Source organism: Salmo salar, chromosome ssa20 (assembly GCF_905237065.1).
Source record: "Salmo salar chromosome ssa20, Ssal_v3.1, whole genome shotgun sequence".
NCBI classification, from domain to species: domain Eukaryota; kingdom Metazoa; phylum Chordata; class Actinopteri; order Salmoniformes; family Salmonidae; genus Salmo; species Salmo salar.
Genome location: NC_059461.1, coordinates 21,177,867 through 21,203,232, shown reverse-complemented (window position 1 = coordinate 21,203,232; position 25,366 = coordinate 21,177,867). Strand labels below are relative to the sequence as shown.

Genomic DNA, 25,366 nt, shown 5'->3' with positions numbered 1-25,366 from the left:
AGTCGGATGGGAGGGTGCAGGCAGCAATCGGTTGAAGCGTATGAACTTAGTTTTATTAGCATTTAAAAGCAGTTGGAGGCCTTGGAGGGAGGTTGGAGTTAGTTTAATGAGCTAGTTTACGCCTGGATAATTTCAGGCTTAGTCTCACTCTCCTCGAACATGGTTGTTGTAATGTAGTCATGATTATCAGAGGTGGAGTAGAGCTTGCCTGGCTACCCAGACTCCTTGCTCTGGCCAAACACTTCGCCATGCACAAGGATGTTAGTTTCTTCTCTGCAATGAGCGCATTCGGGTTGGTCTGATTGGTCCAGAAACCGTTGGTTTTGGCCAGAGCCAGAACACAGGCGGGTAAAGCGGCAGTTTGAAAAGTCGTCATTGGCTTGATATTCTGATTGGTTAGGGACGATCCAATCAGTGATGACTTTGTTTTGTACAATGACCCTCATGCGCCTCGTCACCACAAACAACTTCCATGATGGCAGTCTCAGACTAAAGTATATAGCGAACAACAGAGCAGCGGAAGAATTTGTATTTATATATACATTACCAGTCAAAAGTTTGGACACACCTACTCATTCAAGGGTTTTTCTTTAGTTTTACTATTTTCTACATTGTAGAATAATAGTGAAGACATCAAAACTTTGAAATAACAAATTTGGAATCATAGTACCCAAACAAATCAAAATATATTTTATATTTGAGATTCTTCAAAGTAGCCACCCTTTGCCTTGATGACAGCTTTGCACACTCTTGGCATTCTCTCAACCAGCTTCATGAGGTGGTCACCTGGAATGCATTTCGATTAACAGGTGTGCCTTGTTAAAAGTACATTTGTGGAATTTCTTTCCTTCTTAATGAATTTGAGCCAATCATTTGTATTGTGACAAGGTAGGGTTGGTATACAGAAGATAGCCCTATTTGGTAAAAGACCAAGTCCATATTATAGCAAGAACAGCTCAAATAAGCAAAAAGAAACGACAGTCCATCATTACTTTAAGACATGAAGGTCAGTCCATCCGGAAAATCTGAAGAGATTTGAAAGTTTCTTCAATTGCAGTCACAAAAACCATCAAGCGCTATGATGAAACTGGCTCTCATGAGGACCGCCACAGGACTGGAAGACCCATAGTTACTTCTGCTGCATAGGATACGTTCATTAGCGTTACCAGCCTCAGAAATTGCAGCCCAAATAAATGCTTCACAGAGTTCAAGTAACAGACACATCTCAACATCAACTGTTCAGAGGGACTGTGTGAATCAGGCCTTCATGGTCAAATTGCTGCAAAGAAACCACTACTAAAGGACACAAATAATAAGAAGAAACTTGCTTGGGCCAAGAAACATAAGCAATGGACATTAGACTGGTGGAAATCTGTCCTTTGGTCTGATAAGTCCAAATTTGAGATTTTTGGTTCCAACCGCCGTGTCTTTGTGAGACACAGAGTAGGTGAACGGATGATCTCTGCATGCGAGATCATCCATTCATCCGATCTCTGCAATAATAATTGTGTCATCTATTGCCTGTAAGCTCGATAAATTATTATATATATTTTCAAAGAAGTGTGGATCATCATTATTTGGACCATATAGATTAATGAGCTAAATCTGTTTATTGTCCAATCGAACAGTTTGCACACTTGGTTCAAAATTATTGTTAATTAATATCATCACCCTTTTCAAGTTTCTTTGCCTACGGGAGAAGTATATTTCGTCCCCCCAGTCTCTTTCCAATAAAACTTTGTCTAAAGGGGTGATGATACTGTTGAAAAGTTTTTGGGTCACTTAGAAATTTCCTTGTTGTTGAAAGAAAATCATTTTTTTTTGTCCTTTAAAATAACATCAAATTGATCAGAAATACAGTGTAGACATTGTTAATGTTGTAAATCTGGAAATGGCAGATTTTGTATGGAATATCTACATAGGCATACAGAGGCCCATTATCAGCAACCATCATTCCTGTGTTCCAATGGCACGTTGTGTTAGCTAATCCAAGTTTATAATTTTAAAAGGCTAATTGATCATTAGAAAACCCTTTTGCAATTATGTTAGTACAGCTGAAAACTGTTGTTCTGATTAAAGAAGCAATAAAACTGGCCTTCTTCAGACTAGAATCTGGAGCATCAGCAAATGTGGGTTCAATTACAGGCTCAAAATGGCCTGAAACAAATAACTTTCTTCTGAAACTCGTCAGTCTATTTTTGTTCTGAGAAATGAAGACTATTCCATGCGAGAAATTGCCAAGAAACTGAAGATCTCATACAACGCTGTGTACTACTCCCTTCACAGAACAGCACAACCTGGCTCTAACCAGAATAGAAAGAGGAGTGGGAGGCCCCGGTGCACAACTGAGCAAGAGGACAAGTACATTAGAGTGTCTAGTTTGAGAAACAAATGCCTCACAAGTCCTCAACTGGCAGCTTCATTAAATAGTACCTGCAAAACACCAGTCTCAACGTCAACAGTGAAGAGACGACTCCGGGATGCTGGCCTTCTAGGCAGAGTTCCTCTGTCCAGTGTCTGTGTTCTTTTTCTCATCTTAATCTTTTCTTTTTATTGGCCGGTCGGAGATATGGCTTTCTCTTTCCAACTCTGCCTAGAAGGCCAGCATCCCGGAGTCGCCTCTTCACTGTTGACGTTGAGACTGGTGTTTTGCGGGTACTACTTAATGAAGCTGCCAGTTGAGGACTGATCGTCTTTTGAGGACTGATCGTCTTTTCTTATTATTTGTTAAACCATTACATTTAATGAGATACAAGTTTCGATTATACTTACCATAATATATGTTTGAAAACTTGCCATTAAGAAGTACCATGATAATTGAATGTTTATATAGCTGGACCATGATATTTGCACTGTGAAGCATACCGCAGCGTCGACTAAGTAAACCTCTAATTGTCTAATATTCCACCTGCTAAACCCTCTCCCCCATCCCAAGTTGGGTTGTCATCCCAGTGGCTGGCTGACTACCCCTTTACACATGGATCCTAGGGTCTTCAAGAGATAGGGGCCCATCCTTTAAAAAGAGCACATGGTGCCACCTACATTACAGATCCAGATTTGCAGCGGAATAATTTTGTGCTTGTCTTCAGGCTAGTGAAGAGCATCACCTACTGGTCTGGCTAGGCATGTCACATTTGCTTTTCATATTGGGTTTCCACGGTTTTCATCTGCTATTCACTTTCCAACTGGCATTTACTTTTGATCTTCTGTACCGGAATCATAAATGTCAGAACGTGTATCAGTAAAAACAACCTCAGAACTACGAACACATTCATCCAAAGGAGGAAGAAAGTGGAATTTAATAGATGTTCGTGTTCCAACAAGGCCTTTGATTCTCTGCCTATCTGGAGTGTACAGAGCACTCCTCTTATGAACGTTTCCTCTGTGATCATACCACAATGTTCAACTCAAAACTTGCCATATATCTGGACGTTGAGTTTCTCAGGGAGTTTTACAGTGATAGTAAAGGACAGAGAGGCAGTTTGCAGGTGATTTGTTTTGTAATTTCAACATCAGAAAGCCACTTCCTCATCTCAACTTCCTCAATTCACTTCCGCATTAGAGAGCACAGAGAAACACAATCTAAGGTTTTGTGCTGTTGGACAGGAAATGTTAGTTTTACTTTATCTGTGTATGTGCTAAAGATGGCTGAGGGGGATACATGGTAAGAGATCCTTTCTACTTGCACTACTAGCTTGTTTGATAATGAGGCTGTGAATAGTACTTTACTATGCAATTGCCCAGCAGTTCTCTCTGCCCTTGGCTGAGTGAGTAGGGTTTGTTTTGGCGCTCATGTCTCCTTGTGTTAAGTGATTATTACCAACGTTGTCCTCTGTTCAGACTGGAGAGCAGAGCTAGCTCTCTAAAGAGGGGAAGCCAGTGGACGAAGCAGGGATTACACAGCCGTGTGTGTAGCCTGCCCTTCTCTGCTCTCCACTAGACCCCCCAGCCCTGTCTCAGCCCTGTCTCAGCCCTGTCTCAGCCCTGTCTCAGCCCTGTCTCAGCCCTGTCTCAGCCCTGTCTCAGCCCTGTCTCTATTAGATAGAATTAAAGGAGAAATAACTGAATAAATCATGAATGCCCATCCAGACCAAACCGATGCTATGTAAGAGATGCTCTGTGTCATTATTGCTTATTTGTCTGTTTTGCGAGTGCTTTGTAAAGTGCATTACTGATGTTGTTCTCTTCCCCTGGGCATAACCGGGGGCAGGGTCTGCCTTCCTCTCCCAGTCCTCCACCACATCAATATGCGATTAAGCACTTTTTGAGTTTTCTCCTCTCCTCCTCCTCCTCCCTGTCTTCCTGGTGCATGATAAACAGACGATGAGATATAAGGGCTCCGTCAGCACTTCTGTAACTGGGCCTAATTTGGTCTCTGTATCCGGAGGAAATCACATTGCTCTCAGCCTAATTAATTCCTGCTCAAGTCAGGCTGGAGAGTCGGTCTGGGAGAGAGGGGAGGAGAAGGAATAGAGGAGAAGAGAGGGATGGAGGAGAGGAAGGGTAGACAGGACTGTGAAAAGGGAACAGAGGATGAAGAGAGTGATGGGGGTTGATGGAGTGAAAGAGAAAAATAGGTTACTGGGTCTGTACTCACTCATGGAATTTACTTGAAAGTGAAATACCAGAACACTCCTATGGTATTGTTTTACTGTACTGTACATTTGTAAGGTACTACCTCCTGATCAAATCTGAACACCAGTTTTAATAATATATGAAAATACAGCTAAATGATCAGTAGATCTTAGGAGTGAGTGCAAGGCTTTTATGTGTGCAGCATGGCATCCAGCTGTGGACTCGTGACCATGTCCCTGCCCACACAGGGAGAGGAGCAGAGGGGGGATGTAGGTCAGCAGTGGCCCATCGCATGAATCCCAGCCCTAGCCCCAGCTGCAGGAAGGACAAGGTCACTGGCCCCAGAGACGGTCCCTTCCCTGAAACAGGTCAATGATAAAGAGCAGAGCAGATAAGAAGAGGGATACTATAACCCTACATAAGCTTACAGATTACACCCTGGATGTTGTCAGATCTTCAACCAAAACCTAATATTAAATAAAAGGATCCTGAGTGAACAAATAACACAAAAATGTGACACTTATTTCATTTTTCTGCAACACTCAATTCCCCTTTGTGGAAAAGTAATTGCCCCCTTACATTCAATAATTGGTTGTGCCCCCTTTAACTGCAATGACTGCAAGCAAACGTTTCATGTGGTTGTTGAGCAGTCTCTCACATCACTGTGGAGGAACTTTGGCCCACTCTTCCATGCAGAACTGCTTGAACTCAGCGACAGTTGTGGGGTTTCAAGCATGAACTGCTCGTTTCAGGTCCTGTCAAAACATCTCAATCGGGTTTAGGTCTGGACTTTGACTAGGCCATTCCAAGACTTTGCATTTGTTGCTTTTTAGCCATTCTGATGTAGACTTGATTGTGTGTTTTGGATCATTGTCTTGCTGCATGACCCAGCTGTGCTTCAGCTTCAGCTCACAGACGGATGGCTTGACATTCTCCTGTAGAATTCTCTGATACATAACAGAATGAATAATTCCTTCAATGATGGCAAGTTGTCCAGGTCCTGAGGCAGCAAAGCATCCCCAGACCATCACATTACCACCACCATATTTAACCGTTGGTATGAGGTTCTTACTGTGGAATTGATTTGCACTTTTTTCGCACCAAAGTACGTTCATCTCTAGGAGACAGTATGCGTCTCCTTCCTGAGTGGTATGATGGCTGCGTGGTCCCATGGTGTTTATACTTGCATACTATTGTTGGTACAGATGAACGTGGTACCTTCAGGCGTTTGGAAATTGCTCCCAAGGATGAACCAAACTTGTGGAGGTCTACAATTATTTTTCTGAGGTCTCAGCTGATTTCTTTTGATTTTCCCATGATGTCAAGCAAAGAGGCACCGTGTTTGAAGGTAGGCCTTGAAATACATCCACAGGTACTCATCCACAAATGATGTCAATTAGCCTATCAGAAGCTTCTAAAGCAGTTGTTGGAAAAATGACTTGTGTCAAGCACAAAGTAGATGTCCTAACCGACTTGCCAAATCTATAGTTTGTTAACAAGACATTTGTGGAGTGGTTGAAAAACGAGTTTTAATGACTCCTACCTAAGTGTATGTAAACTTCCGACTTCAAATGTATGCAAAAACATGCCTTTTTGAATTTTGTCTAACGTTAGTAGCTAGTAGCCTAGTCAAGGATGTGTCATTCATTTGTCACACTAAACTTGTTACAGAGCAAGCGGAACAATAGTAAACCTTTCATTTTTTGGTTGAAAATATCCCTCTGGTGTCCAAGTTGACCTATTTTACTTAACTAGGCAAGTCAGTTAAGAACAAATTCTTATTTCCAATGACTTGTAAAGCTCCCCCAGCCAAACCCTCCCATAGCCCGGACGACACTGGGCCGATTGTGCACCGCATATGGGACTCCCGACCATGGCCAGTTGTGATACAGCTCAGGATTGAACTCGGGTCTGTAGTGCAATGTGCGATGTAGCACTGCGATGCAGTGACTTAGACTGCTGCGCCACTCGGGAGGCCATCGGTTGGTGGATATAAAGTCTAAGATCTTTGGTTGGCTGATGAAGAATTTCTTATCGGAGTAATCATGGCCAGCTGGTTTGTTATCGTAGGTCTAACTGTGCCAGGTTATCCCATGGGAGCAGATAACAAGAAATATTCTATCACATTTTTCTATTTTATTTGGCTGATGCGGATTTTAAGACGTAGAAAAAGTTTACACTTTTTTCATGTTTGCAAGTGTGGACCAGGTGTTACTAAGAATAACTCAAGGTTCTTGTTAATTAAAAGCTTAAAGTTGGAGTTACTAGCTTCCCATATTTAGAAATGAAATGTGGCGAGAAATGCTGTTGTGTGTATTTGTGCAACAAGAGGTTATATGGTTGAACGATCTCATGGTGTTAAAACATTATGCTTACAAATGCTGTTACACTTACACTGTCTCAAGGTGCACTAGCGTGTGTGTATGCATGTGTGTGTGACAGTGCCAAGGGCTCTTTTATATGTTGCTCTCTCCTGGTGAAAATGTATTGTTTAATCACAAACACTCACCATGAAATTCCTGAATTATACATGTTTCAAGAGGCAGGCACTCTTTATTTGAGATACTGTAAGCGCATGTTTAAATATAGGGAGGAATTCTCCCCGTGGGCAATGCCTAATTTGTTTTCTTTGAAAATGCCTGATTGTCTGCTTGAGCTGATTTGCCAGTTTGAGGCGCTGCGTACAGCACGCACTGCAGACATGCCAGCACAATAATCTTATTGGCTCTTGGCCTTTCTCCTCCAACACAATAAATACGTTTTTTCGGCCTTCCTGAGCATAAATGGGCCACACATGCACACAGCTGTCTGACATGCGTCGTGCTATAATATAGATCATTACCCAGCTAGCTGACCTTGTCCTGGCCACAGCTTCATATCTCTACTCCTCTGTAGCCTAGCCTGCATATCGCTACACTAGTTCCCCTGAGAATGAGTGGAGATAAGGCAGATCAGACCCAGAGTGTCCAGGACACGTGGGCCTTTGTTAATTCTGTAGAGCTCATTGAAGGGCTCCCCTGGCACAGGAACACAGGGTCTACTCACATCAAAGCGGCCTTTCGTTAGGGATTTGTGAGGGAGGTGCTGAAGAGAGACTGGGCTAAGGGTCCTGGACACTGTCTGTACATGGAGGAGAGAGACAGAGATGGAGAGAGAGAGAGAGGCTGGTGGGAGGGGCTGATTCGTGTGGAGCACATCTAGTCAGAGCTGCTATTGGGGGAAGGGATCTCTTAGATCAATAGTATTAACGTTACATAATACCTTTGGGAAAGTAAGACAATTTTATTATTCTACTCTAATTCAGTGACGTGCTTCTTGCATGTACTGAAATACTGTGTAAGTTAATACAGGATAATAATTCAATCATCAAAGCTGCTCTTTTTTCATTGCGATCATTGCGTAAGCGCTAAACTGTTTTGGTTGTGTTGACATCAAAATGGCTTCCTTTTCTTCTATTTGGTCCTCTCCATCACCGCAGATCAGTTGTTCTTTTCTCTGCACATAGAGTAGCAGAAGCAGCAGCAAAAGAAGCTCAGCCGGCGGTCTCTAACCCTAGCTCTGACAGGTAACTTTTCCCCGCAGCCTGTCTGCCCTGTGTGGGAGGGCACTCCATTACCAGACTGAAGCTGTGGCTGTGGTTTCTTAAAAGGGACTTACCAACACACACTCACACAAGCTCATCTTGACCCACATGCTTTGTGCACAGCTCTCTATCACTCCTATTTTAGATGTCTTTGCGAGTGAACAACAGTGGTTGTCCTCTCTCTCTCTCTCTGTGTGTGTGTGTTGGTGTGTGTGTGTGTGTGTGTGTGTGTGTGTGTGTGTGTGTGTGTGTGTGTGTGTGTGTGTGTGTGTGTGTGTGTGTGTGTGTGTGTGTGTGTGTGTGTGTGTGTGTGTGTGTGTGTGTGTGTGTGTGTGTGCTCTCAAAGTGTCATTCTGAATCATGCTCTGGGACAGCAGTGACTGTTGATGAGTCAGGCTGTCTTGTCTGTGTTTGTGGTGTAGCTGCTAGCTAGGACACGTAACGTGACCATGGACTCTTTCGCACTATGGCGACATATTCTACATCTGTGTAAGTGTGGCCATTCTGACTGAGAAAGTACAGTACTTTATAACAGTGAACTGTAGTGTCATTATGTTTAGTCTTTTGAAAACCGGATGATTTCATATTGGACGTTTTTCTCTCTGCAGGGTCCCGGCCCTCCCTGTTAAGAACTTGACTGGCTCTGGACCAGTTCACCCAGCAATTGCAGGTAATGCTTCTATTTGTCTTCTCTTTTGCAATACATTTTATTTTTTATTCCCGTAGGCCGCATCTACATGAGTGCTTTAGTTTTCGCATTCCATTCTTAGTCATAATACTAAACCAACATGGCTCTTTTCTTTCCTGTTTGTTTGTAATTGTGTGTGTGCCAGGTATGACAGGTATCCTGATGTGTGCTGCTGGCCTGCCCGTGTGTCTGACCCGGGCCCCTAAACCCATCCTGCACCCGCCGCCCATAAACAAGAGTGACATGAAGCCTGTGCCCGGGGTCAATGGCATCCGCCGCAAGACCAAGAAGAAGCACCTCAGGAAAGGTAAGTACAGGTGTAGGATCGTAATTTGATCACCCCGTTGCAGGAGAACTTTCATGTTATGCAAATTGTAGTGTATTTGAGGTTTAAAAAGGCTTCTGAAGTTTGTAATTTCCACTTTGAAATTTCAGAGTTGATTCTCCCTTAAGAAGAATGTATCAACCCCTACAAAAAATACCCATTAATTATAATCCATTCACATTTCCTGTTGCTGCAGGATTATTTTCCTGCTGTAGAAAACTGGCTCAAGTTAAGATCCTACATCTGTATGTATGACAGGGAGGGTTCCCATGGACACTGGAGGGGAGGGGCTGTCATGGAGTGAGAGGAATTCTATTGAGACATTAAGATGTAAAGTAAATCTCTCCTCTGGAAAATCAGAATATCTTTATTCGCTAAGAACATTTTAACATACCTGGTATTTGACTTAGTGACTAGGTGCTGCCAGCAATAGACAATGTACAAACAGATACAGACACAAAGTCAACATACAGGATATACAGTATAAATAGGGTAAACATACAACTCTGGAGTATAAGATGATTTTCAGTGATGATATACAATTTACAGAGGGGATATATCTATATATGGAGAGGTGTACATAGTGAAAATGCAGTATAGTGCAGTTATTATTATTTCACCTCATTGAAGGCAAGGTGCAGTGCTCGGCTCAATGCAAAGTCTTAATCCCTATGAGCCTGATGGCCAGTTGGTGAGGGCCACAGTACCGGATAAGAAACTGTTCAGGAGGCAGCTGGTTTTGGTCATGATTGACTTGAACCATTTGCCAGGGGGGATTCTTTGAAGGATGGGGTGTCCGAGGTGGGCGCGGTCTGCGATGATCTTTCCTGCACGCTTCCTTGTCCTGGAGTGGTGCAGGTCCTCGATGGAGGGCAGGTCAATCAAATGTATTTATAAAGCCCTTTTTACATCAGCAGATGTCACAAAGGGCTATACAGAAACCCAGCCTAAAACCCCCAAACAGCAAGCAATGCAGATGTGGAAGCAGGTAGCTAATGACCCTCTCAGCAGATTGAACAATGCACTCCCGATGACCCTGGCGAAGGGGAAGGGAGGGCTGACGGTCACATTCACCACATTTCATTGGCTTCCCACCACATTGAAATTAACAGAGCTATTTCCACAAGCATAATTAAGATGAAACTATTGTAGTGAGATGGGTTGATGACGATCCAGTGGTGAGATGTGGTCGCTTTAGCTAAAATCGCGCCAGGCCAATGTCAATTTGATGCCGTGGAAACCATAGGCATCCCCGGGGGACTGCCTGTCCTAATTGGTCAGTGCATGCTGTGGGTTTTTCAGCCCTGCATCACTCTGTTCCACCCAGATGCCTCCGCCATCTCTCCCCTCCATCCCCGGGCTGCAGACCCAGGCGGGGGCATTGGGACGGGAGGACACCACGGATTGATGGGTTGCAGCCAATTGTGCCTGCATTGATGCAGCTTAGCCCCCATGGAGCGAGGCAGAGAGGGAAAGAGATTTAGGGATATCCTGTTCCGGCTGCCGCTGTAAAGGAGGCCAGTAAAGGAGGCCTTTGATCTAGCAAATGAAACCATCAAAAAGGCAATGCCGGAAAATGCATAATGCAGTCCTTCTCCATATCTCTCCCTCAATATATCTCTCTCATCACGTTCTCTCATCTCTCTCGCTTCTCTGTCTCTTTCGCTCTCTTCCTCCCTTCCCCCTTTCTCTCTCTCCCTCTCTCTGTTCCCCAAATGAGCAAACAAAAGTGTTGGGAGAAGAGTGCCCGCCTGTAAGCGTATTAGAGGTGTAAGCTGTGGGTGAGCTCTGTCAGCCATACTAGCTTGGTTTCACACTGGGATTAGCTTAGTGTGTGGGTGATGGCTCATTGTTCTGTGTCACTTTGAAGGTGACCTCCTCTTCAACATCGCACCCAGTATTATTCATACTCTCTTATTGGACTGGTCTGTCTCATCATAATCAAGTAGGGCTATGGTACTTAAGAGCCAGACCACACACTGGGTTTACCTAGTGCGCAAATAGACAGGATTCACTTCTCCTTATGCAGATCTATCTATCATATTTTCCTTTTAACCATATGCTTTCAATGTTGTGTTTTATTGCTAGGGAAAAACCCAGAGGATGTGGTGCGGAGATACACGGAGAAAGTGAAGGTAGCCCCTGATGAGGTAAGGAGTCCTAGGTAACACACACTTTAATACGGTTTGAAATCAATATACTGTACAGTGTATCATTGCTATGCATTGATACAGTAACTGGTGCCCACTCACTTTCCCTTCCCAGGACTGCACCATCTGCATGGAGAGGCTGGTGATGTCATCGGGCTACGAGGGTGTCCTGCAGCACAAGGGCATAAAGCCAGAAATGGTGGGCAAGCTTGGCAAGTGTGGGCACATTTACCATCTGCTGTGCCTGGTGGCCATGTACAACAATGGCAACAAGGTGAGAAAGGGCATTCGCGCCAGCGCTTGTTATGGTATCAATGATACCATATCATCATATGATATTGTATAATAGCGGGTGAAATTACACACCCCATTTGATGTGGTGTTATACTTTGATATCATTCGATTAGATGAGATTAGATTAGACTAGATTGAGATCAAGCTAATTCAGAAGCAGGCCTTACTCTGCCAAACACAGTTCATGCTCATTTTAATGCATAAACATGAAACAAAATGACAATTACTTGTTTTATTAAATGTCAATTTAGTACAGAAGGTGGCTCTATGTCCATGAAGTCACTCTAGATTAGATTCCATTTGTTTGATTAGATTAGTTATGAATATTGAACATTTAATGTGTCCCTGTCCAGGATGGCAGTCTGCAGTGCCCCACCTGTAAGGCTATCTATGGGGAGAAGACAGGCACACAGCCCCCTGGGAAGATGGACTACCATGTCATCCCCCACTGCCTGCCCGGCTACCTGGAAGCCAAGACCATCCGCATCGTCTATGACATTCCTGCTGGCATACAGGTAAACACGACTCACGACGTGCCACCCTTATATCCTCCACACTCCCACGTCCACTCATCCACTGGCTCTCCTTCCTAGGTCTATTCTCTTCCATCTACGTTGGTATAAGACTGCTGTGTCTGACATGAGGAGGCTTCAGAGGGTATTTGACTACGTGCTTAGTGTTGCTGAGGGGGTTGAAGTGTCCCAAAGCCGCGTGACTGCATCCTTGTAGAGAGAGAGAGAACGATTCACCTTCTCTCTTTGCAGTGGGCGAGGGCGGTCGAGAGGAGGGAAGATGGCTGCATATTTCATCCTGACTGCAGAGCGGAGCTTTAGTAGAGTCAATGACCTTTATTTTCAGAAGAGCAGACTTAGCCTCCCTGGGGAGGGTGGAGGAAGACTATGTCTGCCTGTCCTCTGCCCTCCACACTGCAGCAGCACATCACGCCACAGCCCACTCACAGTGCTCCATCACACCACAGCCCACTCACAGTGCTCCATCACGCCACAGCCCACTCAGAGTGCCCCATCACACCACAGCCCACTCAGAGTGCCCCATCACACCACAGCCCACTCAGAGTGCCCCATCACACCACAGCCCACTCACAGTGCTCCATCACACCACAGCCCACTCACAGGGCCCCATCACACCACAGCCCACTCACAGGGCCCCATCACACCACAGCCCACTCACAGTGCTCCATCACACCACAGCCCACTCACAGGGCCCCATCACACCACAGCCCACTCACAGGGCCCCATCACACCACTGACCCTCCTCACTCCCCCCTTGAAACACATCTTCACTGACAGCTGTACTCTGTGAAATAAAGTCATGAAATAGTAATGATACAGTGCATTATGAAGTAGAGTGGAGTACAATGACTATGGTGTGTCATGTCAACACATATCACCTGCATCACAGAGCATGGCAGTTACTTGTTTGCTATACAACTGGTATAAAGAACATGTTTCTTAATGATAACTAAAAAGATTTTGGCAGTGCCCCCCAAAATAAACTCAGAGTAGAATGACCACTAGTATAAAAGTTCATCCCAGGGGCACATTTGACATTTCCCTTTGACTGAATGTTAAGAGAAAGAGAGGGGTTGTTTTTGTCCTTTTCACCAGGCCACAGAGCATCCCAACCCAGGGAAGAAGTTCAGCGCAAGAGGCTTCCCACGGCACTGCTACCTCCCAGACAATGACAAGGGCAGGAAGGTAAGACTTACAGTACTGTCTGTGTATATATGGGAAGGACACGTTTTCCGAAATACATAATGCAGAGATGGTGACTGCACTGTAAGCTGCTGCTGTACCTACCAGGCTCTCATCCTCTGTCTGTCTGTCCCCAGGTCCTGAAACTCCTGATCATGGCCTGGGACCGCCGCCTCATCTTCACCATCGACACGTCCAGCACCACGGGAGAGTCAGACACGGTGGTGTGGAACGAGATCCACCACAAGACAGAGTTTGGCTCCAACCTGACAGGGCACGGCTACCCAGACCCCAACTACCTGGACAACGTCCTGACAGAGCTGTCAGCCCAGGGGGTCGTAGAGGACAACCTGAAGGACTGAGGGGGGAAGAGAGGCCACCGAGGACCACCACCCATACAATACTCCTCTCTGACATAGAGTGGGCCTCTGCATGAAGAGGCAACATGCAGCCGAGATAACTATATTTTACTCCCCACACCCAAAACAGACCTAAAGACCCTCAGATTCTGTATGTGGCCATGAGAGCGGAGGAAATATAGCAAATGACATGATAACATCACGATTGTGTTATACTGTTATTTGCATTTACCTAAACATAAGTGTACAACTTTTCTGACTACTGTCGCTTTGTCAATGCCTTGAGCATGTGTATTTTTGGCAAAATTTCAACCTGATAGGGTAAAGGAACGTAAAGACAGGATTTAAATGAAAACTGATCTCAATGTGTATTGGCAGTTGTGGGGTTTAGACATTGATGCACAGCAACTGTTCATTGATTCCTCTGAGACTGGATTTTGAACCTCCTCTTTTGTACTGAAGAAGATTTTAGGACTGTGACATCGTAGCATTGAAAGAGATGTCTGTTTATACTCACCGCCGAACCATGTGGCCCAGAATTTGATATTGCATTTTAATGTTGACTGCACACCTGGAATTTTTGCAAAGACAGTTGGCTAGGGCTCTGAAGGCTTTCAATGTCTGTCCCGGTTTGTTCTAGTTTTATCAGATGTGTATTTTTTTAAAGAGTAGGGAAATGATTTCTCAAGTTGTAGTTGGTATTTGTGTGGAAATCTTCAGGATCATTTTTATATGCAGAATTGTAAAAGCGTGATTGCTTTCCCAGTCCAATTCACACCAAATCTACACAGTTCAGCTTGTTGTGATATTGATGATGAGGTTGATAGTGAGAGTCTTTTGAAAGTGAGGCCTTTTGCTTAGTTTTAGCTTGGGGATTTTCTGCGCCAAAACTGTCTGTAGATCTGAGTGGACAGTCACGGTGATGTGATTCTCAGGAAGGAGAGAGGGCATCTCTGATTGGCTACACAGGGCCGTTTCACAAAGGCTTGGCGCCACTGGCCAATGAGTCTGTTGAAGGTTCACATGCACCTTCTGACAGAGAGATAGTCAGTTGATCTGAGGATTCAGCTGTCTCACAGTAAATGTATATTCTAACAGGGGTGCCAACCTGAGGAGGCCTTTGGAAGTTAACCTGATAAAGATCCATACACAAGCATCTTACCGACCAGTTAGATGATTGTTCAAAAAATGTATGCTTCTCTAAGTTAAGATCTGAGGCAGTCGAGCAAGCCTCACTCCACTCCAAGGTTAACCTCGTTCGTTTTGTTGAAACATTGGTGACGTTGACCTCTGTGAATAAGCCTGTCTTAGAGGAGGCCCAGGCGTTGGAATGATCTATCACACTCGCAACACATGTGCTTGCCTACTTGCGTGTGTATTTGAATGTGTGTTAGTGTGTGTGTGTGCTGTGGCGTTAATACACTCTCTGGCTTTCTAAGGGCTTTATTTAATCCGTATTGCGGTAGTTCAGCGTGATTGAAATGTAAAGACAATGTTCCCGCGTTAGCAGAGACTGCATTCACGGTAAACTCTATATAAGTCAGCTCGATCGGAAATGACTTTCACATTTCCATGGCTCAATCTGGAACGCCTCAGTCCTTGAACAGAGGAGCAGAACATGCTTCGCAGAGTGCGATGTCCTCTTCAAAGAATGACTCTCTCCTCTGATCCATCATAGAGTAGAGTAGGCAGAGCGGCCCACACACACACACACACACACACACACACACACACACACACACACACACACACACACACACACACACACACACACACACACACACACACACACACACACACACACACACACACACACACACACACACACACACACACACACACACACACACACACACACACAGCCTGTGATGTACGAGCCTCTGGTGTTCCTCCTGTTGGGCTGGTTGCATGATAAGCCTCTGCTGCAGACAACATCTGCCCCATACTGTCTGACTCCTCTGAAGGCTCTTAAGTCTGATACTGATGTACGGGCCGCTGCTGCGTTTCCCCTTCCCTCAGCAGCTAGAGGAGCTCATTCTACAGTAGGATCACTCAGAATGTTGTGCTATAAAGTACAGTATGTGAAGCTGATGTTGCACTGGGAATTTCCACTCCCTTTGCTCCCTCCTCTCTCCCTTCCCACAGATTATATGCCCAGAAGCTAAAGAGTTCTTGAAGATTTGAGTTATTTTCCAAAAATAACAGTTAACCTTTAAGCTGAATAATTCTATCCTCCAGTTGGATCTGACCAATTTGAATGAGTGGGGATGTTGGTATATAGAAGAGATTCATGCTGAGGTTTTATGGTGTCCCACCCACTTCACGGGTTTTGATCCTTTAAATGCTTTTGAATATTTTGGACTGAATCATAGTCTTCCGTAGCACTTTGAGGCAGCAGTTTTCTTTAATTAATCCTTTCATTTTAGGAAGATGTCTTGAAATGTATTGGCTACAAATTCAGCTGTTTTTTATGTTTATGTTTATAAACTTGTCTTGTATTGCTTCAAAAATATACGTATATATATATCTATACATTTGCAGATGTGATCTACCTTTAAATGTACATGTATGCTCAATTTGAGTCATATGGTGTAAGTTTAATTTATTTTTATACTCTTCTATATATGAAAATATACACTCACATTTACCCGCCCACATCACTATACACACAGGCACATATTAAAATGAATACAGTGCCTTCGGAAAGTATTCGGACCCCTTGACTTTTTCCACATTTTGTTCCGTAACAGCCATCTTCTATAATTGATGAAAACAAACATTTCCTCATCAATCTGAACATAATACCCCATAATGACAAAGCAAAAACAGTTTTTGCTAATTCATTAAAAATTAAGAAAAAGGAAATATGACATTTACATAAGTATTCAGACCCTTTACTCAGTACTTTGTTGAATCACCTTTGGCAGCGATTACAGCATCAAGTCTTCTTGGGTATGACGCTACAAGCTTGGCACAACTGTATTTGGGGAGTTTCTCACATTCTTTTCTACAGATTCTCTCAACCTCTGTCAGGTTGGATGGGGGGCGTTGCTGCTAAGCTATTTTCAGGTCCCTCCAGAGATGTTTGATCGGGTTCAAGTCTGGGCTCTGGCTGGGCTACTCAAGGACATTCAGAGATTTCTCCCGAAGCCAGTCCTGCGTTGTCTTGGCTGTGTGCTTAGGGTTGTTGTCCTGTTGGAAGGTGGTCACTGTGTTCTTGGGGACCTTCAATGCTGCAGAAATGTGATGGTACCCTTCCCCAGATCTGTGCCTCGACACAATCCTGTCTTGGAGCTCTACGGACAATTACTTCAACGTCATGGCTTGGTTTTTGCTCTGACATGCACTAACAACTGTGGGACCTTATATAGACAGGTGTGTGCCTTTCTAAATCATGTCCAATCAATTGAATTTATCACAGGTGGACTCCAATCAAGTTGTAGAAACATCTCAAGGATGATCAATGGAAACAGGATGCACCTGAGCTCAATTTCAAGTCTCATAGCAAAGGTTCTGAATACTTATGTAAATAAGGTATTTAAAAAAATATATATATATATTTTCAAAAATGTCTAAAAACCTGTTTTCACTTTGTCATTATGGGGTGCTAAGGATTTTTCTTTCTTTAATCCATTTTAGAATAAGGCTGTAACGTAACAAAATGTGGAAAAAGTCAAGGGGTCTGAATACTTTCCGAAAGCACTGTATGTCAAATCTGGCATATGTGATTTGCCAGTATGTCAGGGACTGTTGAAATATATCTGCCATGTTATGAGCATCTTATATTAGCAGTAGTCTTAGAATTTGCTGCTGTCGTCAATGTAGATTCTGTATTGGAGTCGCTGAGGGATTCAGTAAGTACAGCAGTCCCTCTTTATTATTGGTTGGGGGGAGTTTAGCAGCATGTAGTCGACCCTATCCCCCAGATGGGTCATTGACCATAGAAAGAGAATTCTAATTGTGTCATTTACCATGTATAACATAATAGAACCAAGAGGAGGATACTGTCAGTACCCCAAACTGGTGAGTGAAAAACAAGTAATTTTGCCTGTTAATTTCTTCTTTATCCTTGTGCAAGTTTTGATATCTGTATGCTTTTTGTCACTCTCTTAAATGGGGAAAAACAGGAAAGAAATGCTTCCAGTCTTATCAGGGAATTTCCCATTTAAAGTGAGACTCATTAAGTTGTACAGATAAAACGTTTTTGCTTGGCCAACCCTATTTTCCATGTCATTGTACTTTAACTGATGTACTGTATCAGTTAATATTTCCAGACTTACATTTCCAGTCTCCAAATGCTTAAGTATGTAACTGTAATTTCATGGTCTAGGCCTCCTCAGCTTTTCAGGTGTGTACATAAGGTCAGTATGCTTTCAGTGGAGTCTGTACACCGGGGAATTTTAATGTGAGCATACATTTTATTGTCTGGTTTTGGACAGAGGAATAGAGTTTATGCAATTATATATGCGAGCAATTTGTACCTCATGTCATGTGTAGCAGAAGGTATCAGGAGGTTTTGGGGACAGGAGAATGGATGTTCAACATTTTGTAAGGTGTGTCCATTTGCTATCCAAGGTTATTGCTCAAATGCTCCATATAGGAGAACACATATTTTTGATGTATTTTTTAAAAGATTGAATATCTTCAACTGAGCATTCATACTGTGTAACGTTGTTATATTACTATTAGTAATTAATATACATTCCATACGATTTTCCATAGCATATATTGATTAGGTGTGGGAAATGGAGTAAAGCTGACTTTAAGGACACATTAACAAGGATACTTTCTCATTGGGAGTTTATCTCACAATCATATTGATAACCTCCACAGCATACTGTGCTTATGTCTACACAGATAGGCCTGCAACAATTTGGTGGGAATCTGTGTAGGTGTGAGATAGAGGGTCTGCGTGTGTGAGCGTATGTGCATGTGTGTGAAAATGTTTGGTTTAAGTTCCAAAAAGATTGAAACAGTAGACGTTTGGGGGTTGAGACAAAAAAAATAGACCATAGAAGTGCATGTTACTCAAGACCTAAGCAAGTCTGCTGACAAAAATATTTTGTATTTGACAGTTGAGTCATTAGAGATGTCATCCAGCTGTGTCCAGTGGAGTGGCATGGTGGACTGCTCCATACTCCACTGCTTGTCTGTTTTTACCTCCAAAGAGGGTTTGATGGAGAGAGATGAGAATGAGCTAGCGCTTTGCTGCTCCGCTCTCTCTTCAGGTTGCACAGAAATGGTAACCGTATGTATGAGGTAATTGTCTGCATTTTAAGTGCCCATTTTTTACTGACAGAATGTCAGAGAGCCATGTGGCTATGGTTCAACATTCAAATTTCATTTCTCATCAGAAGCAACATATTACATATTGCGATTTAAAAAAGAAAACACAACACACAAAGAGAAATTGAGATTTGAAATGTATAATCAAATGACTAGAAATAAAGGCAAGATTAGAGACATAAAACATTAAAGGGCTTCTTATCTATCCGTCTTTATTGGATTGTGATGACTTTGTTGCATGTTTGTGTGTTTCATGTGAAAAATAAATGTGCCCTCAACAGGGTAGTTTGTTTGACCTTCTCTCGTTCTTTACTGTCTTTCGTTGCCACCACGTCCTCCTCTTCCTTTAGCTTTTTCGTTCCCCTCTCCTCCTGGCTGCCCTGCGCCTCGTTATGCAGATATAAACGAGCTTTGCTCGAGCTGTGGAGTGTGGCGGTAACAGTTTTCACCGGCAGTAAATGTTGCATTATGGCCATTTTCTGTCACTGGCTGCTGAATGTTGGTGCTGTGTGAAAGAAATGGAGGCTGGGTCTGCAGGCACTGTGGCGCATATTAAAGCAAATACATCCCTTCCAGGTCTGGAGGAACAGCTTGTGGGGCTGTCATGGGAGGTCTCCCTGCTGGTCCTGCGGACAGCCTGTGGTGTCTGTCATGGGGCTCATCGCCCCTCTCACAAGCATAGCCGTGACACAGCAGCTTAGAGCGTCTGTCGTGGCCCGGGGCTGACATCCCAGACTCCCCTGTCCCAGCCGAGCCCCCCTCATCTCATCACTCACCTCCGTCACTAATGTAATGAGGGTGTTAACGAGGGAGTCTCTGCTGCCCCATAGCAGGTGCCTCTCATTAGCATTTTAATAAGGTTAGGAAGGAGATGTGCTGCGAAGACATTTTACTCATATTCTTAAATATTCATCTAATATGAAGGGAAACTGACTTTGTACTTTTCGGGCCACTTTCAATGACTCATATTTCACATGATTTACTTGGTCTGAATCCTGGGAGATTTGATGTCTGTGTTCACAGAGCTTAGAGTAAGAATCAGATGGGAAAAGTCTCACTCTGGTGGGTTTGTGTGATATGACCTGAATTGGGATTCAGTAAATACACTGAAGTAACCCTCCCTTATCTTGATAAGTAACACAGGACGGATCCTTTGTGACCACACAATCAGGGGCTGCAGTTAACCCTAGTGGGAATTGGGACCTACTGAAAGAGCTGGAGGAGGTGTCCCCAGACCCTCCAACACCTGTTACAAAAAACACTTGACTGATTATAAGTCCATTGTGTGCATAAACACAGATTCAAACTAAACAGTAGAAGTAATATTCCATTTTATTGAATATTTCCAATACAGTTCACAGTAATATAGCTGATGTTACCACTCATCTGTAACCACCCACTTTGTACATGCAGTAACTTTGTGTAAGCACTAAAATTTAAGCTCATTTTCAAAATTGCAGCTCTCTTTCAGCAAATACCAAGTCAATGAGCAACAATCAATATTTGTCAAGATTTGAAATTGAGGGCATGCTTGGTGAATTTTTGTGGAATACAACAGTGGTCTAAAATAAGCTTCCAAAGATGGCAAGCCATAGTAAATACAATTTGGAATGTAGAGAGTACAATTTACAAAACAGATTACAATAATAGGTCAAAAATCTATCTGGATAACAGTTAAAGATAATTTGATAACAGTGAAATTGTAATATTCCAATAAGTTTGGCTTTTCACTCTTGATCGACAAGTCTGATCGAAATAAAACATTCTTCCTTGTTACTAATTAAATAAACTATTACCAAAATAAAGACAACACACAGTTTGACATCTGAAACATCTCCCACATCTCCACAGAAAAGCATTTCAAATGGCACACACCATTCGACGCAACTCAACTCACACACTTGGAGTCTGACTTGTCATCTCTCTGAGCTTAGCTCGAAACAAGCAACCTGAATTTGGTCAAAACTGTGGAGGAAAAACAAATGTATACAAAATATAAGGTACAGCATATGAAATGTCATGTAGTGTACATCAATGCTGAAATGGCTAAGAAAGGATATGCTCATACTTACGAGTCAACATCATAAGCTCTCCACAGAGAGCCCAACTGAAGTAGAACAGAAATGATCTACATAATATGTCCAATTTTCATTAAATGCATGACAGCTACTCAGTGGTGGAAAAAGTACCCAACTGTCATACTTGAGTAAAGGTAAAGATACTTTAATAGAAAATGACTCAAGTAAAAGTAAAAGTCACCCAGTAAAATTCTACTCGAGTAAAAGTAAAACATTATTTGGTTTAAAATATACTTAAGTATCGAAAGTAAAAGTATAAATCATTTCTAATTCCTTATATTAAGCAAACCAGACGGCTCTATTTTCTTTCTTTTTTTAAATTGTTCAGAAAGCCAGGGGCACACTCCAAACACTCAGACATCATTTACAAACCAAGCATGTGAGTTTAGTGAGTCCGCCAGATCAGAGGCAATAGGGATGACCAGGGATGTTCTGTTGATAAGTGTGTGAATTTGACTATATTCCTGTCCTGCTAAGCATTCAAAATGTAACGAGTAATTTTGGGTGTCAAAGAAAATGTATGGAGTAAAAAGTACATTATTTTCTTAAGAGATGTAGTGAAGTGAAAGTAAAAGTAGTCAAAAATATAAATAGTAAAGTAAAGTACAGATACCTCAAAAAAACTAATTAAGTAGTACTTTAAAGTATTGTTACTTAAGAACTTTCCACCACTGCAGTTACTGTATGACACTTCACTCAAAATCAGCTGTCTTAAATTACAAGCACCTGAGAAGAAGCGCAAACACTGGATTGACTGGATAAGATTGTCAGTAGTACTGCTACAAAGACACGTTAACCAATTAACTAATCAACTGTGAACCCTATACTGTATATGTAAAATATGTATTATATCAAAGCCACATCTTTGTGTTTGAGTTACTCCACATACATGCACAGAGCAACAGTACCAAACACAAGCTTCACTAAATATTCATCGCAGGTGTCCATGGCAACAGCGAAAACAATATCCTAATAGCAAACACGTGACTGTTCAGGCAATTATGGCGTGTGTGCCGTTGTATTAATAACATTTACTTAGGCATCTCACAGCGCAATGTCCTCAGTGATATGAACACCAAATCTCACTGCTACATTGTGGCGGTTCTCAATTGAAATATATACAATTAGAGAGTAAAAAACATCAATAAAAGCAATATCAAAATAGCATACATTCAGGTGAATTCAGCTAAAACTAGAGTAGATTGCATAATCGTCCTCCTTCAAGGTATGATAATATTGAATATAAAATAATTTTCTTCACATTTCACAAACGCTAGATGCAGGGCATGCATTACATTATAGCCATGCAATAACGCAGTACCACCGAATGACACACTATGTCCAACCCCTCCTTCAGCTCTGATCCACATAACAGTTTGTGTCCTGCTCAATCGACAAGAGCCCAAGCTTTGTGAGAGTAGCAGAAGTTAATATGTGGCAGCCAATCTGCATGCAAGACCTGTAGCAATCAGTTATGTCACTAGATTGCCCCTCTGCCACAGCTGAAAACCTGTGTATGATGTCAAACGTCCATGGAAAAGAACGTAGCAGAGTGGGCTTCGCTTCCTCTACATTCTGTCTTTTGAAGAAGTGATCTGGATGAGAAGAAAGTTCCTCTTGATATCACATGTAACAGACAATATGACAGGGAGAAGGGAGACGCTGCCTTCCTTCTGCGATCACTTAGCTTTCCTACACAGTTGTGCCTGATGCAGGAAGCTGCTCTCCCCCTCAGGCCCGGGCTCATGCTGCTGGGAAGGCCCCGTCTAGGGGGTCAGGATGAGGCTGCCTCCCTCCTCTCTTTCCCTCTGCTGGAAGGTGGCATGGGCTTGCTCCAGATCCAGAACCACCCCCAGCAGCCGAGCCGCTGCAGTCTGCCTGTGCTTCAGGAGCTGCCCGCTACTGTCTGCTCCATCTGGGGGAGAGATAGATTTAAAGCAGGAGAATGCTTTACATTACAGTATTAAATTATAGTACAAGGGTCTAGTGAACCAACCTCTGAGGGCTAAGGTGTTACAACTGTTTAAACTGCATATTAAAAAGGCACTGTTTTGACAGTCTCACCAGACAGCAGCCCAGAGTTCAGTCTCTTCTCTTCCTCTGGGGTTGTCTCAGCCTCCAAATACTGCTTCCTGTAACCACACAGCACAGGGCACGGCACAGTGCACAGCATGGCACACTCGCATTAACACACTGATCAACATGTTGAACAATGTTTAGATAGTGTGTAACAGAGTTTGTGAGAGAGGCTAAGAGTTGTGAGAGAGGATGGCCTTATATTTCATTGATACCATGGTACTACTATGGTACTTTCCCTTATACCATGGTATAGTCTGAATCATAGACATTTACCATGGTTTTAGCCTTGAAGTATGATGGTACTACCATGGTACTGCCATGCACCTAAATAATACCATGGTATAGATGTGGATCATAGAAATACCATGGTTTTAACCTGTATTATACATTCTAACCATGGTAACGCACAATTATGATAAATGGTTCCAAAAATCATATGGCACCATCTTTATTAATTGTGCGTTACCATGGTACAATGGGAGTATAATGCATTAAATAAATAAACACGCTCTCACTCTATATTGGCTCTAGCCTGCTTACATTTGACATTTTTGCAGACGCTCTTATCCAGAGCGACTTACAGGAGCAATACCTTGCTCAAGGGCACATCGACCAATTTTTCACCTAGTCTGCTTTGAGATTCAAACCAGCAACCTTTTGGTTACTGACCCAACACTCTTAACCGCTACGCTATCTGCTGTCCCATGGTCAGCGAGTCAGTTTCATGAGAGAGCCAATTGAAAACTAAAGAGAGAAACACCAGATAAATGATTTGAAACCTTATCTTCACGGTGAGCGAGTCATAAAGTACAGGATATGAAAGACCAAGTTAACTGGAGTTGAATTAATCCATAAAAGTCCTTTAGCATAGAAGCTGACATCGGCTAACATTAGCGCCAGTCAAGCTAGCCTGCCGTAGTCATGGCGACAGAGGACTCCAATGTTACATTTAACTTGCTGTTGTTAGTGGTATGTTGAGAATGACATGATGAAAATGTATTTATGAAGTAAGATGATAATCTATACCTTTTTACAAATTGTTTTTTAGTATGTTGGCTATTTACAATTGTATTTAGAGTAGTTGAATGAGTCAGTTGAATGAGAGAGAGACAACTGAAAACTGTATTGAAGAGCGCCAGATAAACTAGCTAATTATTTTAAACCTTATCGTCAAGGTGTCAGACTCCATTCTTCTCACGAAACCCTATCCAGGTCCCAAGTTTTAAGAGGGTACACTACACTACTAGACCATGTGTCTGTATCACAGCCGGCCGTGATTGGGAGTCCCATAGGGCGGCGCACAATTGGCCCAGCGTTGCCCGGGTTTGGCCGGAGTAGGCCGTCATTGTAAATAAGAATTTGTTCTTAACTAACTTGCCTAGTTAAATAAAGGTGAAATAAAATAAGAAAATGTGTGTTGTGGTTTTTCACTATGAGCTAAAGGGATTTAAGAGGGTACACTAGGCCTACACTTTGCCATTGCAGAGTTAGAAGTCAATGTCACTTTACCCGAAAAATGGTGGGACACACACCATCATGATAATACATTGTAAACAACTACCATACTTTCATGTTTCACTACATGCTGCAAGTACAAAACCATGGTATTTTTTTCATTGTACTACCATGGCACTTTACATTTCAATACCATGGTACTATCATGTTTTTTTTGGAAACAACTATGGCAGGAAAATACCATAGTATTTGCACCAGTACCATGGTATTTACCTGCCATGGTAGTGACCAAGTGTGAGAGAGGCTGAGCATATCAATCTACATTTATGTGTTCCTGGGTTACAGGCTATTAATAATGAATATGAGTAGAGAGTAGTCCTACTGTTGCAATGTAGACCCCTTGTGACAAGCAAATTATCCTGCACATTGTCTGTTGGAGGAGGTTTATCATAGCCTCTAAATGTCCTAATATCAAAGTGTATGCCACTGACCTGAGCTTGTCTCTTCCCTGAAGAAGCTGTTTGTAGATGGTCTGAGTCTCTGCGTCTGGATCCAGTGGGTCACTCCAGTCGCCCAGAGTCACTGCAGAGTGACTGCGACTGCAACCTAAAGCTGAACAAGAGAAAGGGGCCATACAGTGTATTCCCATTCCTTTCTGTCTGTGAGTTACTTCATCTGAGGGAGCAAACGGCTATGGGCTGGTGTAAGAGCAGTATACATCAACGTCAGGTAAAAAGATCATTATGAAGAGTTTAAAAAAACACTAAGATGTTAAGTGT

The 25,366-nt window shown here is 42.8% G+C and overlaps 2 protein-coding genes across 5 annotated transcripts in view; one reads left to right on the top strand and one right to left on the bottom strand.

The window, feature by feature from the left end:
- LOC106579922 (E3 ubiquitin-protein ligase DTX1) overlaps window positions 1-16,533 on the top strand; it is a 57,855-nt gene extending 41,322 nt beyond the window's left edge. For 3 of the 4 annotated variants that reach the window (XM_014160325.2, XM_014160324.2, XM_014160323.2), the window contains 7 exons: window positions 8,767-8,828; window positions 8,992-9,153; window positions 11,260-11,321; window positions 11,437-11,595; window positions 11,969-12,130; window positions 13,244-13,333; window positions 13,468-16,533. In XM_014160325.2, coding sequence (XP_014015800.1) covers window positions 8,767-8,828; window positions 8,992-9,153; window positions 11,260-11,321; window positions 11,437-11,595; window positions 11,969-12,130; window positions 13,244-13,333; window positions 13,468-13,692 — 922 coding nt within the window. In that variant the 3' untranslated portion in view covers window positions 13,693-16,533. Of the gene's footprint in view, window positions 1-8,766; window positions 8,829-8,991; window positions 9,154-11,259; window positions 11,322-11,436; window positions 11,596-11,968; window positions 12,131-12,208; window positions 12,495-13,243; window positions 13,334-13,467 lie in introns of those variants that run through there. The other variant, XM_045703071.1, reaches the window with a different exon arrangement.
- A 4,909-nt stretch (window positions 16,534-21,442) lies between these two features.
- Window positions 21,443-25,366, bottom strand: part of LOC106579924 (rasGAP-activating-like protein 1) — a 60,082-nt gene continuing 56,158 nt past the window's right edge. The window contains exons 19-21 of the mRNA XM_014160328.2: window positions 25,079-25,199; window positions 23,118-23,185; window positions 21,443-22,968 (exon numbers count right to left, since the gene is read on the bottom strand). Coding sequence (XP_014015803.2) covers window positions 22,820-22,968; window positions 23,118-23,185; window positions 25,079-25,199 — 338 coding nt within the window. The 3' untranslated portion in view covers window positions 21,443-22,819. The remainder of the gene's footprint in view (window positions 22,969-23,117; window positions 23,186-25,078; window positions 25,200-25,366) is intronic.